Source organism: Narcine bancroftii, chromosome 3 (assembly GCF_036971445.1).
Source record: "Narcine bancroftii isolate sNarBan1 chromosome 3, sNarBan1.hap1, whole genome shotgun sequence".
Lineage (NCBI taxonomy): Eukaryota > Metazoa > Chordata > Chondrichthyes > Torpediniformes > Narcinidae > Narcine > Narcine bancroftii.
In genome coordinates this window covers 264,926,063-264,940,057 of record NC_091471.1, presented here as the reverse complement: position 1 = coordinate 264,940,057, position 13,995 = coordinate 264,926,063, and the positions used below count along the sequence as shown (strand labels likewise).

General features: G+C 38.4%; 1 protein-coding gene across 1 annotated transcript in view; it reads right to left on the bottom strand.

Annotated features, from left to right (window-relative positions):
- Positions 1 to 13,995, bottom strand: part of LOC138758691 (cation channel sperm-associated auxiliary subunit delta-like) — a 72,728-nt gene that overhangs the window by 15,855 nt on the left and 42,878 nt on the right. The window contains exons 11-16 of the mRNA XM_069927998.1: positions 13,353 to 13,433; positions 11,200 to 11,375; positions 4,348 to 4,461; positions 3,581 to 3,670; positions 2,746 to 2,804; positions 672 to 750 (exon numbers count right to left, since the gene is read on the bottom strand). Coding sequence (XP_069784099.1) covers positions 672 to 750; positions 2,746 to 2,804; positions 3,581 to 3,670; positions 4,348 to 4,461; positions 11,200 to 11,375; positions 13,353 to 13,433 — 599 coding nt within the window. The remainder of the gene's footprint in view (positions 1 to 671; positions 751 to 2,745; positions 2,805 to 3,580; positions 3,671 to 4,347; positions 4,462 to 11,199; positions 11,376 to 13,352; positions 13,434 to 13,995) is intronic.

The following is a 13,995-nucleotide window of genomic DNA, read 5'->3' as shown; positions in this document are numbered from 1 at the left end:
ACTTCGCTGGGTGTGAATCCTGTCTATATTAACAGATGGTCAATGGGTTTCAGATCCATCCACGTGAACCAGAGATTTAAACAAGAAGAGTCTGTAGAGGATGGGGTCAAGTACTATACACAAATGTGCTGGAGAAACGCATACCAGACAAGAATCCAGGCCTGAAATGTTGGTTACCCTTTACTTTATAAGGATTCTGCTTGGCCTGCTGAGTTTCTCCAGCACATTTGTGCATTGCATTAATGAACCAGGTGGATTTTTACCACAAACTATTCATTTCTTATAGTCATCAATACTGACAAGATTTTTTTTTTCCAAATTCGGATTCCACGCAGCAACCACATTTGACTGACATCTCCAGTTCTGCATTCCCTGCCCAGCCTACACTAATGTGGATTTGCTTCAAGCATTTCAGCTATATTGCTGACAGCTCCAAGTGTGGACCTTGTCAGATAAGTCTATTTTGATACTCTTGACTTTTTTTAAAAAATGTCAATCATATGCTGCTTCTTTCACAGATTATTTTCAATACTGACAAACATTTCCCATTCATCAAATAACCTGTGACAATGCTGAAAAACTGCAAGACTTGACCAATTGGTTAAAGAAAGCCCACCTGCCCCAATACAACTTGCATTTCACTGAGAAATGTTAACATCCAATTAACTTACTATTGCTGGCATCCTTCTGCAGAGAATATCTTTATGCAGCACATCCACGATTAGTGTTGAAAGCTCACTAGGGAACATCCTAAATGGAAAACAATTTGTTATACAAATCTTCATGTTGGACTGAGATAAAGTGAATCACAAATAATAGATGACTAGATTAATCCTATCAGGGTTCAGGTGCATTTGAAATGTTAGTTAGTCAATAAAAATTGATAAATGTTAGACACATATATCTTCAGAAATATAATACTGGGCTTGATTCTTGGGCTCTTGATGCTCCAAAACATTCCGTATGGAATTTAAACTGGAAATGGGGAAGATGTGCTTAAGGAGATTTTTGAAGATTTTAAATTTAATTGGGTCTGGTTGTGTGACTATGGTAGGGTGAAGATTAATTGTGTGGGGGAAGAATAAATTGCTGTATACATTTGTCTTGGAAGGTGGCACTACAAATTGGGTGGTGTGTCCCCCATCTGCTTCTAGCAATCCTCGGTGGAGGATTGGTTGTCTATATCAAGCTGCCAGTTTAGCATTTTGTAAAAACAGGACAGGCAGTGTGCTTCACGCCTGTCTTGGAGAGAGCTCCACTTTAATAAATCAAAGAAGCTTTGTAACAAATTTCTCTCCCATCTGTATATGTGACAAATCAGGCTGCCTGCCTCTGGACTTGTTCGATGGTAGTAGTATTTTTGGGTCCTATGCAGCTACTGTGTGTATTCCAAATGTGGTCTGATGAGGGTGAGCTACAAATTGTCCTTGACAGAAGTTGAACAATGAAGGAAGTTGGGTCTCAGAAAATTTAAGACTCCTGTTGCCTTCACCGTTGTATGATACGCCTGATCATTCTGGATTTTGATGCCAAGGTATACATAATATAAAGAACTTACTTTCACCAGTGAATGACCATTTCCTGAGATATACACTTCCCACTTCAACTGTGCTTAAAAATGTTCAGTCATAGCTGGGACCCATCAGATAATGTAAGAAGTCCCACTGAAACTGTGGAACTAGTGGTTTACAAATATTTAGGATTTATGAGTAATTAAATGGAAGCAAAATGTACCATCTACATGTAATTTGTATATTGGACTAATTATATTTCGAAGGAACTTGGGAACTACCAAGCCTCCTGAGCAGAAGAGGCTTAATTTGGATAGGAACTAAAAATGGTCACATGGCTAAATTCAGAGCAATAAATTTCTGCTGAAAATCAAGAAAACTACAGATCCTGAAAATCTAATATATAAAAAAATCCCCAAAAAATGCTGAAATGCCCAGCAAGTCAGAGTGTAGGAAAAGAAACAGAGTTAACATTTTGGGTCAAAGACCCACAACTGTAGCCAGGCACAATTCAAATGCCATTGACAAATTTGCTGATGACATCACGGTTGTCGGCAGAATCACAGACGGCAATGAGGAAGCGTTGAGGAGTGAGATAGATCAGCTAGATGAGTGGTGTCAAAACCACCACCTTGCACTCAACATTAGCAAAACTAAGAAACTTACTGTGAACTTCAGGAGGATGAGGAAATCACGAAAACATGAACTAGTCTTCATTGAGGATCAGGAATGGAAAAGGTTAAGACCTTCAAATTCCTGGGTGTCAACATCTCTGAAGATCTATCCTGGGGTCCCCATGTCAATGCAACCATGAAGAAGGCTTGCCAGCAGCTCCACTTCGTGAGGAGTTTGAGAAGATTTGGTATGTCACCGAAGACTCTTGCAAATTTCTACAGGTGTACCATGGAAAGAATTCTGACTGGTTGCATCACTGTCAGATATGGAGGTGCCAAAGGACAGGACAGGAAAAGGCTGGTTTTCAACTTGGCCAGCGCCATCATGGGCAAGCTAAATTTTCTTTCACAAGTGCAGTAGGCCTGAACTCTCAACGTAGCGGTGATAGTCAACCAATGTTAGAAAATCGAAGGTACCTCGAACATGCAGCAGCAGATTACAAATGACAATATTAACAAATGTCAGTTAATTTTTTTATCTACTGGTAATTTACCACTCGAGGCTTTATTTTCCCAAGCCAAGTGAGAGAACCAAAATGCCAAGAAAAAAAATTACGTACCTTTCCAAGAAATCGTACTTTACTATTCTAGAAGCTGGAAGCAGTTTTACAGATATATTCTAATAGGAATAAAACAAACAATAATCAAGCTGTAATTTGTAAAAGCTTTCACTTTATATAACTATCATCTACTGAATTTTTTTTAATACCCTCTATTTTTATTTTAATACTGCAATCCCTTCTGGTTCTGTCATGGCACATTCAGGACTGGAAATACCTCAGGAGCAATTTTTCAGCATTTAGCTGATTTAAAATATCCCCAGATTATGCAATTTAAATAAAATGATCTTGTGCTCATTTGTTTAACAACATACTGTTTCAATTTTTACTGCCATGATCGAAAAGCCTTAAATGAATATCTTGCTGCAATTGATATTTAACCATAGAACTATTACTTCACGAGTCAGTCCTTAATGTCAAGGCATGGAACTCCATCAGCACTCTTCCAGCTACTGAAGACTTCTGATAACATGGACATAACTGCACCCATTAATCCAGAGCATGTGGTTAGAGGTTTAGTAAAAGAAATGTGAAGAGGCTGGTGATATGATGTATCAGGAGATATATCATGAGTGCAAATGCATACATGCCACTACTTCAGGTAAATGATACCAAATTCTGGTTTACAATGAAATCCCTTGCTTTCACCCTATCTACACCACACATGCCCTTCCTTTCAACACATTCAATCTCAGTAAGGTGAGGTTTGGTGCAGAGAGAGTGGAGGGCAGAAGATTCCGAGGGGGTGAGATTAGAATAGGCGAAGGGAGTGATGAAGTTTTCATATCTCTAGTCTATTTGCATATGGAAGAGAAATAAATGGAATATCACGAACCAATGAGAGCGAACCGTAAACATCATACATCAATTCATTCTGCTCAATTTCTGCTTGATATGTCACCAAAAAAGGATCAGTCACCAAAATCTGAAAGAGAAATAATTTTCATGTGAGGAACAAATAATTTGTTAATTTCAATAAGTTCTGCAGACCTAGAATTTTTACTTATCCAAAGATTTTTAAGATTTTTACATGAAATTCTTGTTTTTGCTTTGAATAGCTATTGTATAGCTGATCAATGGATATCTTGGTGGGATGTATGGGAATACTCATACTGAATAAAGAATGGTCATTGGGCCATTTCCTTTGGAGTTAAGAAACCATGCACATAACAAGTCAATTAGGTACGATTAAAACGGTGGTTTTCAAACTTTTCTTTCCACCGACATATCACCTTAAGCAATCTCTTACTAGTCACAGAGCACCTATGGCATAGGAATACTTAAAGTGATATGAGAGTGGAAACAAAAAAGGCTGAAAACCACTGGATTAACTGATGTGACCAATCTAAAAGGGGCCTTTATCCCTGTTGTTATTCCTTCCTTCTCTTCTTGTGATATGGTGAACATGCTACCGGGGAGATGAACAAAATTACTGCAACATTTTAGAGGCACTGAGACAAACATATGAGCAGACAGGGAATTGAGGGATATGGACCACGTGCAGGTTGATGGAATATGTTAGGTTGCCATTGTAGTAAATGCAGGCATATTGGTCCATAGGGGCTCTTCTTGTGCTGAATCATTCTGTTCTGGAAAACTTGCCAGGAAGAGTCCTTCATCTTTTGATTTTGGCACATATGCAACCCCGTAATTGAAACTTTCATTCAGGTCAATATAATGGGCTTCCTTTTGATAAGGACTAAAGAACCTCTGGACCTGTAATAAACAGAGAAATAACAAGAGGTGACATCTTAGCAAATACCACATGATGTAGAGAGCAGAGATTATCAAATTTCTAAAAATATACAGAAATGCTGGAGAAACTCAGCCAGTCTTGCAGCGTCTGTAGGTAGTAAAGATATCTTACTGACGTTTCATGCCTGAGCCTTTCTTCAAGGTATAAATAAAAAGCAGGCAGGCATCTGAATTAAAGACTAGACATTAAGGGGGGTGGGAGGGGGGAGGGGTCCAGATCAATAGCCTAAAGGAGTTAATTGGATATAGTAAGAGGAAAGGTGAGAATTGATTTTGGCTCTGTGAAATGTGACAGAGGGAAAAGGGGAGAGAGAGAGAAAGAAAAAGAGAGAGAACGAGAGGGATGGAGATGGGGAAGGAGGAGAGGTGTCCCTAAAGGAAACTGAAGAAGTCAATGTTAATGCCATCTGGTTAGAGAGTGCCCAGATGGAAGATGAGGTGTTGTTCCTCTTATTTGTCAGTGGTCTCAGTCTGGCAGCACTTGAGACCATGGATAGACGTCAGCAAGCAAATGGGCTGGGGAATTGAAATGGGTGGCCAGTGGAAGATCCATACTATTGTGGCAGACAGAGATAAGGTGCTCAACAAAGCCATCTCCCAGTCTGCTCCAGTCTTTCTAATCTAAAGACGACCACAATGGGAACAATGGACGCAGTGGATGACCCCTGCAGACTGACAAGTAAAATGTTGCTTAACTTGGAAGGACTGTTTGGGGCCTCCAATGGTGCTGAGGGAGGAGGTGTGGGCGCAAGTGGAGCATCTTGCTGTCGCAAGTGGTAGGTGTAAAGGGTGTAGAGGGTTGGACAAGGGAGTCATGGAGGGAGATGTCTCTGCAGAAGCCGGAGAGGAAAGGGGAATAGGTGTTTGGTGATGGGATCACATAGCAGGTGGCAGAAATGGTGGAGGAGCATATATTGGGGTGGTAGGTGAGGACAAGAAATCCTGTTTGTTTTGGTGGTGGGACCCTTTGGCTTTTGGTCTGGAATCCTCATCCTTCTGGTCTTCTCCCTTAATATCTAGTCTTTAATTAAGATCCCTAATTGCTTTTTGCTTCTATCTTGAAGAAAGGCTCAGGCCCAAAATGTTGGCAAGATATCTTTACCTCCTATGGGCATTGCAAGACCAGCTGAGTTCCTCCAGCATTTCTGTGTATTTTTACTACAATCTCAGCATCTGCAGACTTTTGTGTTTCACCCCAAATTTCTAAATACTGTTGAAACAAAAGGATATTTGCAACAAAGACTTGTGCAGCAAAATAATAGGGCCATTTAGCACCTTAACAAGTTACTAAAATGTTCAAGATTTAAACTAAAGTGGCCTTTTGCTCGTCCATTAGAATTCCCATAAATTAGTGAAGCATAATGTTTAAAACAAGCACCTACCCAGTTTCACTGCAGGATTGCAATGGCAGGGAAGTCCTTAAACATTTTCAATGTGCCTTATACAATAAAACCCCAGTATCTGGCACCTAAGCGGATTGGTAGATGCAGGATCTATTTTTTTGTTGCTTGAGATTTGCATGTTGTGTTGCAGAGTGCGCCAATTTTGAATATCTGTATTTTTTACCCACCGGTTTTTAATTTTCTGCGATTATTTTGCCAGTTGCTCAAACCTGTTGGTTGCTTGAATTCATGATAACAGGGGTTTTACTGCATTAGGAAGCTGAAAACCAAATAGTGGATTCCATTCAGCTTAGCAAACTCAAAAAGACTAGAAATCCTGTTGTGTAACACAATAATTTTGCCTATTACAAAATTAAAATTTATACTTTATTGTGACAATTTTGCAAAATGTATAAAGCTGCATTTCACATGGCATTTTAAACCCCTGTTGGGACCTGACTGTACATGATATACTTGGGCATGTAGCTTGTAGAGTACGCAAAGGTGTTATCAATCCTCTGACAGATTTCTTTTTTGAATCTCCTCGCTGAAATTCTCATACATGTTTGATTTAAAAAACAGTCAGGCATCTTTAAGCAGCAGCCAATCCTTCATCTAAAGGTGTAACAATACATAATACTTGCCACTTGGCAGGTATCCAGGGGGTCACTAGAGGATAGTCTGACCACAGAAGTCACTGATTGTGAGAACAAAAACTAGTTATTATTTCCTTGTCAAGGGTGGTTCCACTGGGTGCTCTGTTCAAACAAGAGCTTCTGGAGAGGCCCAGAAGGCAACAAACAGAAGTCAGATAACACAAGATGAAGGGCTCTTTCTCAAAGATCCCCATCCTCCAAGAGCCAGTGAGGAATCCTGCTACCTTCATCATTTCCTTTCACAGAATTTCTTTTTAATTTTCAATTGTTCATAGCCAAGATTGTCAGCTCTCAGTGGGATTATGAGCCATTCAACCCATCCCCAAGATGCTTCGTCTATAGAAAAGAAAGGAAATGTTACACCAAACTTTGAATCAATCCAACCACCAATGGCTGATTAAGAATGTGTCCATACCAGTTTACACCTCATCACTGCATCACAGATCCTCCCTATGAAGAAGGGTAGATTCAAGTCCAAACCAAAATTAATCATGGACACGCAAATTTATATGGATTTATGTTTCCAAATGTCATAAAAATCTCCATTTTTGCATGAACTGAAGGGGCCCACAATTCCCTGAACATCAAGCTCTTGTGCAATTTTGAGGTTAAATGCCATAGATTTAAGTTTACCATGTGGTTAGAGAGCATTTATTCAGAAAAACTGCAAAACGTAGGCAATAGCCCCTTTCATGCTGGTACTTTAACCCAGTAATTAACAGCCTTTTTACTGGTTAACATGCCAGTGTAAACGCTTGTGAACCGGCAGGCAGGTGTAAAATCACCCCGGGGATTTCTGCTTGATCTCATCCTTGCCCATCTGCCTGTGGCAGAACTGTTGTATCTGATAGAAGTAACCACAGCACCATCTTTGTACATCATTGTGCTGTGTGGCACTACAATAATGCTAAATGGGATTAACTCAGAACAGGTCCAGCAACTCAAAACTGGCTGTCAATGGGATGCAGAAGATGGGCAGTGGCAATAGAAATGTGAACCACCATAATATGTAACTTCATATTCTTCACCCTAATGTTACAGTCAGACCAAGCGATCAGCCCTGGCAAAATGAGTGCAGAGGGGCACATTGAGAGCAGCACCTGAAAGAAATAAAATGTCATCCAAGTGAAGTTACAGTGCTGGACTGCATCCGTGCTGAAGAACAAAAACAGCATGCAATACACCAAGGTGAGCAATCACAAAACCAGCAGGTAAGATTGAAACTCTGCTGTCCTACCACATTTAATCATGAAAGATTGTGGACAAAATTGAGCAGATGACATAAGAAAGTAACTCCAAGAAAATCTCATCCTCAGAGACATCAGGGTTCAGTATGACTGCTCGAGACAAGGGCAAAGCTATCTAGTTTAACCAGATGTGCAGAAAACATTATCCTCTTGGCTTCTTCCAGCAAACCACTCCATGAAAGAAGTCAGTGTATCGTCAATTCAATTCACTCCACGTGATATCAAGAAACTGCTAATAGTAATGGATACAAAAAAGGCTATGGGAGCTACCAACATCCCAGGTGTAGTAACGAAGAGCTGCAGTCCAGAGCCAGCTGTGCCTCAGCCAAGCTGTTTCAGGGCAAATACAACATTGGTATCGGACTGACAAAATGGAAAATTGTCCTGGAATGTTCCATTCACAAAAATAGGACAAATCTAATCTAGCTAATCACCATCCAATACTAGATGCAGAATTATCATTACCCTCAATCAAAAGCAAGGAAATGGAAGGTGGCATTGACAGTACTACCAGTGACACTACTCATTTGTTTAGATTTTGCTTGGAATACATGGCTGCAAACCTCATCAGAACCTTATTTAATATCCCTGTGATGGACCGATAAACTAAATTCTGGGAATTTCGTTGGAGTGATTGCTCTTGGTAAAACTGGTCAAGGGCATTAAGATTAAGGACTAAAGTGAGACCTTGCTCAAAAGCAGATGGTTATTGTCATCAGGAATCTTTGAACTGTGCACCCCAATATTATCAAAGGTGTTCTTCGGGGCAGTGTCCTAGCTAAACGAATTGTATTTGCTTCATTGTAGACTTATCTTCCGACATAAGATCAGAAGTGGGTTGCTCGGTTAATTGCATAATGCTCAATTCCATTTGCAACTCATCACCAAACCAAAAAGTTCATGCCTGCATGCAGCAGGACTAAGAGGACATTCAGGCATGGATTGCCAAGTGGCAAGTAACATTTGGGCCACAAAAATGACAGGCAATTACCATCTTCAACCAGGAAGAGTCTCACCCACCCTTAACATTCAATCTTGCCTGATCAACTTCCTGGGAGTCATCGTTGATCACAAAATTATTGTGGCTTCAATGAAGTATCAAAAGTTTGGTATCCTGAAATGAATGATTTACCTTCAGTTATTCCAAACCCATTCCACCACTTACAAGGCACAAGTTAGAAGTGAGATGGAATACTCTTCACTTGTCTCAGAGAGTGCTACTCCAACAACATTCAAGATGCTCAACATCACTAGAGGACATCCCACCGAGAACGTATAGATGGAGATAAAACTCCATGCTACTTAAAAGACATGATTTTAGAGAATTAATTGAGCGACAAATTAAAATGTACCTGGAATACATTTATTCATTTCTATGTACCATTCCTGTATTCTCAGGTTATCTTCTGATTTCCAGGTTGACATAATACATTTTTTTGCTACAGCTGAGGCTATCATAATAAATCTTTTTTGTGCTCCATCCAAATTGAGTCCAAGTTCTTTACTTCTTATATTACTTAGAAGAAAGATCTCTGAATTTTTTTGGTATGTTGCTTTTTGTGATTTTATTTAATACCTGGTTTAGATCTTCCCAAAACTTTTCCACTTTCTCACATGTCCAAATTGCATGTACTGTTGTTCCCGTTTTCTTCTTACAGCGAAAACATCTGTCTGATACTGTGGGTCCCATTTATTTATCTTTTGGGGCGTGGTGTTTAGCCTGTGTAATCAATTATATTGTATCATGCGTAACCTTGTGTTTATTGTATTTCTCAAGGTTCCAGAACATAGCTTTTCCCATGTTTCATTCTTTATCTTTGTTTAGATCTTGTTCCCATTTTTGTTTAGGTTTACAGCTTGTTTCCTCGTTCTCCTTCTCTTGCAGTTTGATGTACATGTTTGTTATAAATCTTTTAATTATCATTGTGTCTGTAATCACATATTCAAAATTGTTTCCTTCTGGTAACCTCAGTCTGCTTCCCAATTTGTCCTTCAAGCAGATTTTCAGTTGGTGGTATGCAAACATTGTACCGTGAGTTATACCATATTTGTCCTTCATTTGTTCAAAAAATAATAATTTATTTCCCGAAAAACAATTTTCTATTCTTTTGATCCCTTTTCTCTCCCATTCTCTAAAGGAAAGGTTATCTATTGTGAAAGGGATTAGTTGATTTTGCGTCAATTTTAATTTTGGTAGTTGATAATTTGTTTTATTCCTTTCTAAGTGAATCTTCTTCAAAATGTTGAGCAGACGGTGCAGTACTGGTGAATTCCTATGTTGCACCAGCTTTTCATGCCACTTATATAGTATATGTTCAGGTATCTTCTCCCCTATTTTATCTAGCTCTAATCTGGTCCAATCTGGTTTTTCCCTTGTTTGATAAAAATCTGTTAGGTATCTTAATTGTGCTGCTCTATAATAATTTTTAAAGTTTGGTAGCTGTAAGCCCCCTTGTTTGTACCATTCTGTTAATTTATCTAGCACTATCCTCGGTTTCCTCCCTTTCCACAAAAATTTCCTTATTATTCTCTTTAGTTCATCAAAGAATTTCTCTGTTAAGGGAATTGGTAATGTTTGAAATAAGTATTGTATCCTTGGGAACACATTCATTTTAATGCAGTTCACCCTCCCTATCAACATTAGTGGTAGTTTTTCCAATGCTCTAAGTCTTCCTGCAATTTCTTTATTAATTTAGTTTCTACAAGTGGCTTAAGTTATTGTCTAACCTGATACCTAGGTATCGGACTGCTTGTGACTATATCTCTTGATTCCCCCAATATCTAAATAATTATCAGACTTTGTCTTGAAAATACAGTCCAACTGAAGCTCCCAGCCTTCTGAAGAATTCCAGAGATGAATAAATTTCTTATCTCTACCCAGACTGGTCACTTTAATCCTGGTTCTAGGCTCTCAGCCAGGGAAATATTAATTCCACATACACCTTATCATGTCCTGTAAAAATGTATGTTTCAATGATATTTCCTTCACTAATGAGTCACAATGCTCTCTATATTTCATTCCAAACTACTGACTTCGAGGCAGAGAGATATGACACAGACATCTCTTGCAGATGTGATTCATCAGGATAACCTTGCTGTGCACATACTCTCACATCACAACATTGTCACAATGCTGTATAATTTGTAACTAAATTTTGGATAATTGCATTTCACGTTTACCTTGTAGTGTTTAAGCATGTTAAAATTGTGATAATTTTCTGCCTCAAAATCACACCATCCTGTTTTATATTTTAGAGGCAAAAGAAAGCTCTCTCTAAACTCACTCACACAAGCTTTGAATCATACTCCAGTCATGATGCATTCTTTGTACTTCATACACAAATCCAAAAATGAATTGATTCTTTCTGATACATGTTAAAAATGTCAATGTTTAGCAAGAGTTTGAATACTAACCATACATGGTTCCAGAAATTTGCTGAAAGCGAAAATTTCCTGCTCAACTGAAATCACACAGTGAGAAAAGTCAAAAATATTATTGAACTGACCAGGTATAGGTTCAACTATGACCAGATCATCAAATTTGTCAAATAACAGCAGCCCCTTAAAAGCTGATTTTAAACTTTTAACCTGCAAAAATAAAAAAAAAGTATTAATTATTCTATCCAAAAATGTGAAAGCAGATCCATTTATTTCCACATTTTCATTTTTTTTAAAAACTCACTGAAATCTTCAATAACCAAAAATAAATTTTAATAATATCAAAGGTGGAATAAAAAAATACATAACAGATTAGATGCCAATGCTTTTAGCGGAATGAGTGGTGGTCATGGATCAGATGGAGATGTGATTCATATGGGACTACATGCTCAATAATCCTCGGAGTTAAACTGGAGTTGGAGAGCACACCTCCACACACAGCATCATAAAATTACTCAGTGTCATATGTTGCTAAATACAGTAAAACCCTTGTCATCTGGAATTGAAGGAACTGGCAAAATATCAAGGAAAATAAATAGATTTTAAAAGTTAAAATAAATACTAATAAATAAAAATTTAAATAAAAGTTTAAAATTGTAAAAGTTAATGTTCTCTGAAGTAACACATAAACCTTTGGTGGAGATGCAAGCAAATATTCAGTAAGCGGAGCGAGCGCCTTGGTCGTGCTTTGCTCACAGCATCTGTATGAATAAAAATGGCTTCACCCAGAATGAAGACCTGGTTGATGCTGCTCACCATTGGGGTGACTCTCCTAAAGTGTTTCCTTATCCCTGTTTAGTAAGAGTCTTTATCGTTATTAGTATATTATTAAGCAGATTAATAAGGTTTTATCTGTATACTTGGAGGGGGGGGTTAATTATGATGTTATTGTTCATCTTTTGGGCAGCTTTGTGGAGGAGGAGGAGGAACCTATACATGTAGCAACGGTTAAATGCTTTCAAAGAATGTGACTGAAAATAAAGTACATTTGATTTAAGGTTAATATATTGATGCAAGTGAAGTTTGGTCAGTGTATGTATAGTATGGTGTTTTTGTCTTTTAAACTGTTTATTCTTAATTCAGATGTTTAAGTTAGGCATTGTAAGAGTAAATCTCAAGCAACCATAAAATTTGTTTATCTGACATCTACCAATCTCCATAGGTGCTGGATACCAGGGGTTACTGTAGTAAACAAAACAAGAGGTTGTTTTTGAAGTATGAGGTAAATGCATGGAAATTGAATGGACCGTAAAGATCCTGATACCAGAATTCAAACATCCAGCAGTCTCAAGCAACTGGCAAAAAAAAATCAAGGAAAATAAATTTAAAAATAAAATAAAAGATAAAAATACACAAGTTTAAATTTGTAAAAGTAAATGTTCTCTGAAGTAACACATAAACCTTTGGCGAAGATAGGCCAGCCTTGGTCGTGCTTTGATTGTTGCAGTCTCAAGCAACAGGAAAGCACACTTATCCGGCATCTACCAATCCCCAGAAGTGCTGGATACCAGGGGTTTGACTGTATATGGGGAAAATTGAAAACTACAGGAAAAAAGTGGGTTGGACCAATGGGAAACCAATATCTGAAGAGGAGAAGTCATGGAATACTGGATAAAAGAAGCCAGGCGAGCTGCAAAAACAGATAAGGAAAGAAATGATTGGGGATGGGCAGGGAGGATAAGAGAGAAAAGTGAGTTTAAAAATAAAACATTTTTATAAACCATTCTTAAGAAGTCCTGGGATAAAAATTCATTCTTCATCATCCATACTAAATAAGCAATTATCAGCAATTACATATTGTATTCTGCTCAGAATTTCATTTGTGAAGGACCAACACAACTACGTTTAGAATATGAATGAAGAAAACCTCTAATGACCTGTATTTGCTTAATATTTATATGTGGAATTTTGGCATTTGAGCCCCTTGTATATTTTGCAATGTGAGAAATAAACTATTTGTGCAGAATATGCAAATCTACACTGTGTGTGCTTAAAACTTCACAAGATAATCACAGTGAGTACTTACAGTGGTAGCTAGGTACAATCACTGATACCCAAAATCACACTCCACCAAGCTTAAATTATGGCAACAAGAAGCTATTGACTTTATTAATCTATTCCACTTTCCTTCAATAGTTTTGCATCCATATTGAGTTTTCCAAAAAAAAGACCTCCATCACTTGTGAACACAGAAATCTCTTCATTGTTACCTAAAACAGAAGACAGAAAATAAATTGCTTCTTTATCCCCCGGTCTGACAAGAACAGAAAAGCTAAAACTATCAGTCTCATGAGATTTCTTCATGCAAATCAATGATATTAATTTAATTTGGATGCATTTTCATTTCAAATCAAGACTACCCACAAGATAGAAATAAGGCCCTATTGGTTCTCAAAGCAAAGCTATAAATTCTATTCACTCACTGACTTACTTGCCTGGTGCTAATATTTAAACCCCCACTATGTTACTAACATTCAGTTGAAGGAGGGATAATTTATAACAGTGGTTCCCAAACATTTTTGGGCTGCCACCCTCTTGGCCTTTAGACCACATCCCGAGCATCCTCCACCCGTACAACAGCGCTGGGGGGAGGTTAGTGGCGGCATCAAGGTGGGTAGTGGCAGCGCTGAGCAGGGTGGGAGAGTTTGTGGTGGTACTGAGTGGGGTTGGGGGGTTTAGTGGCAGCAATGAGCAGGGTGAGGGTGTTAGTGGTGGAGCTGAGGAGGGGGTTAGTGGAGTGGCATGGTGGTGGCACTGAGAGGGGGGGTTAAT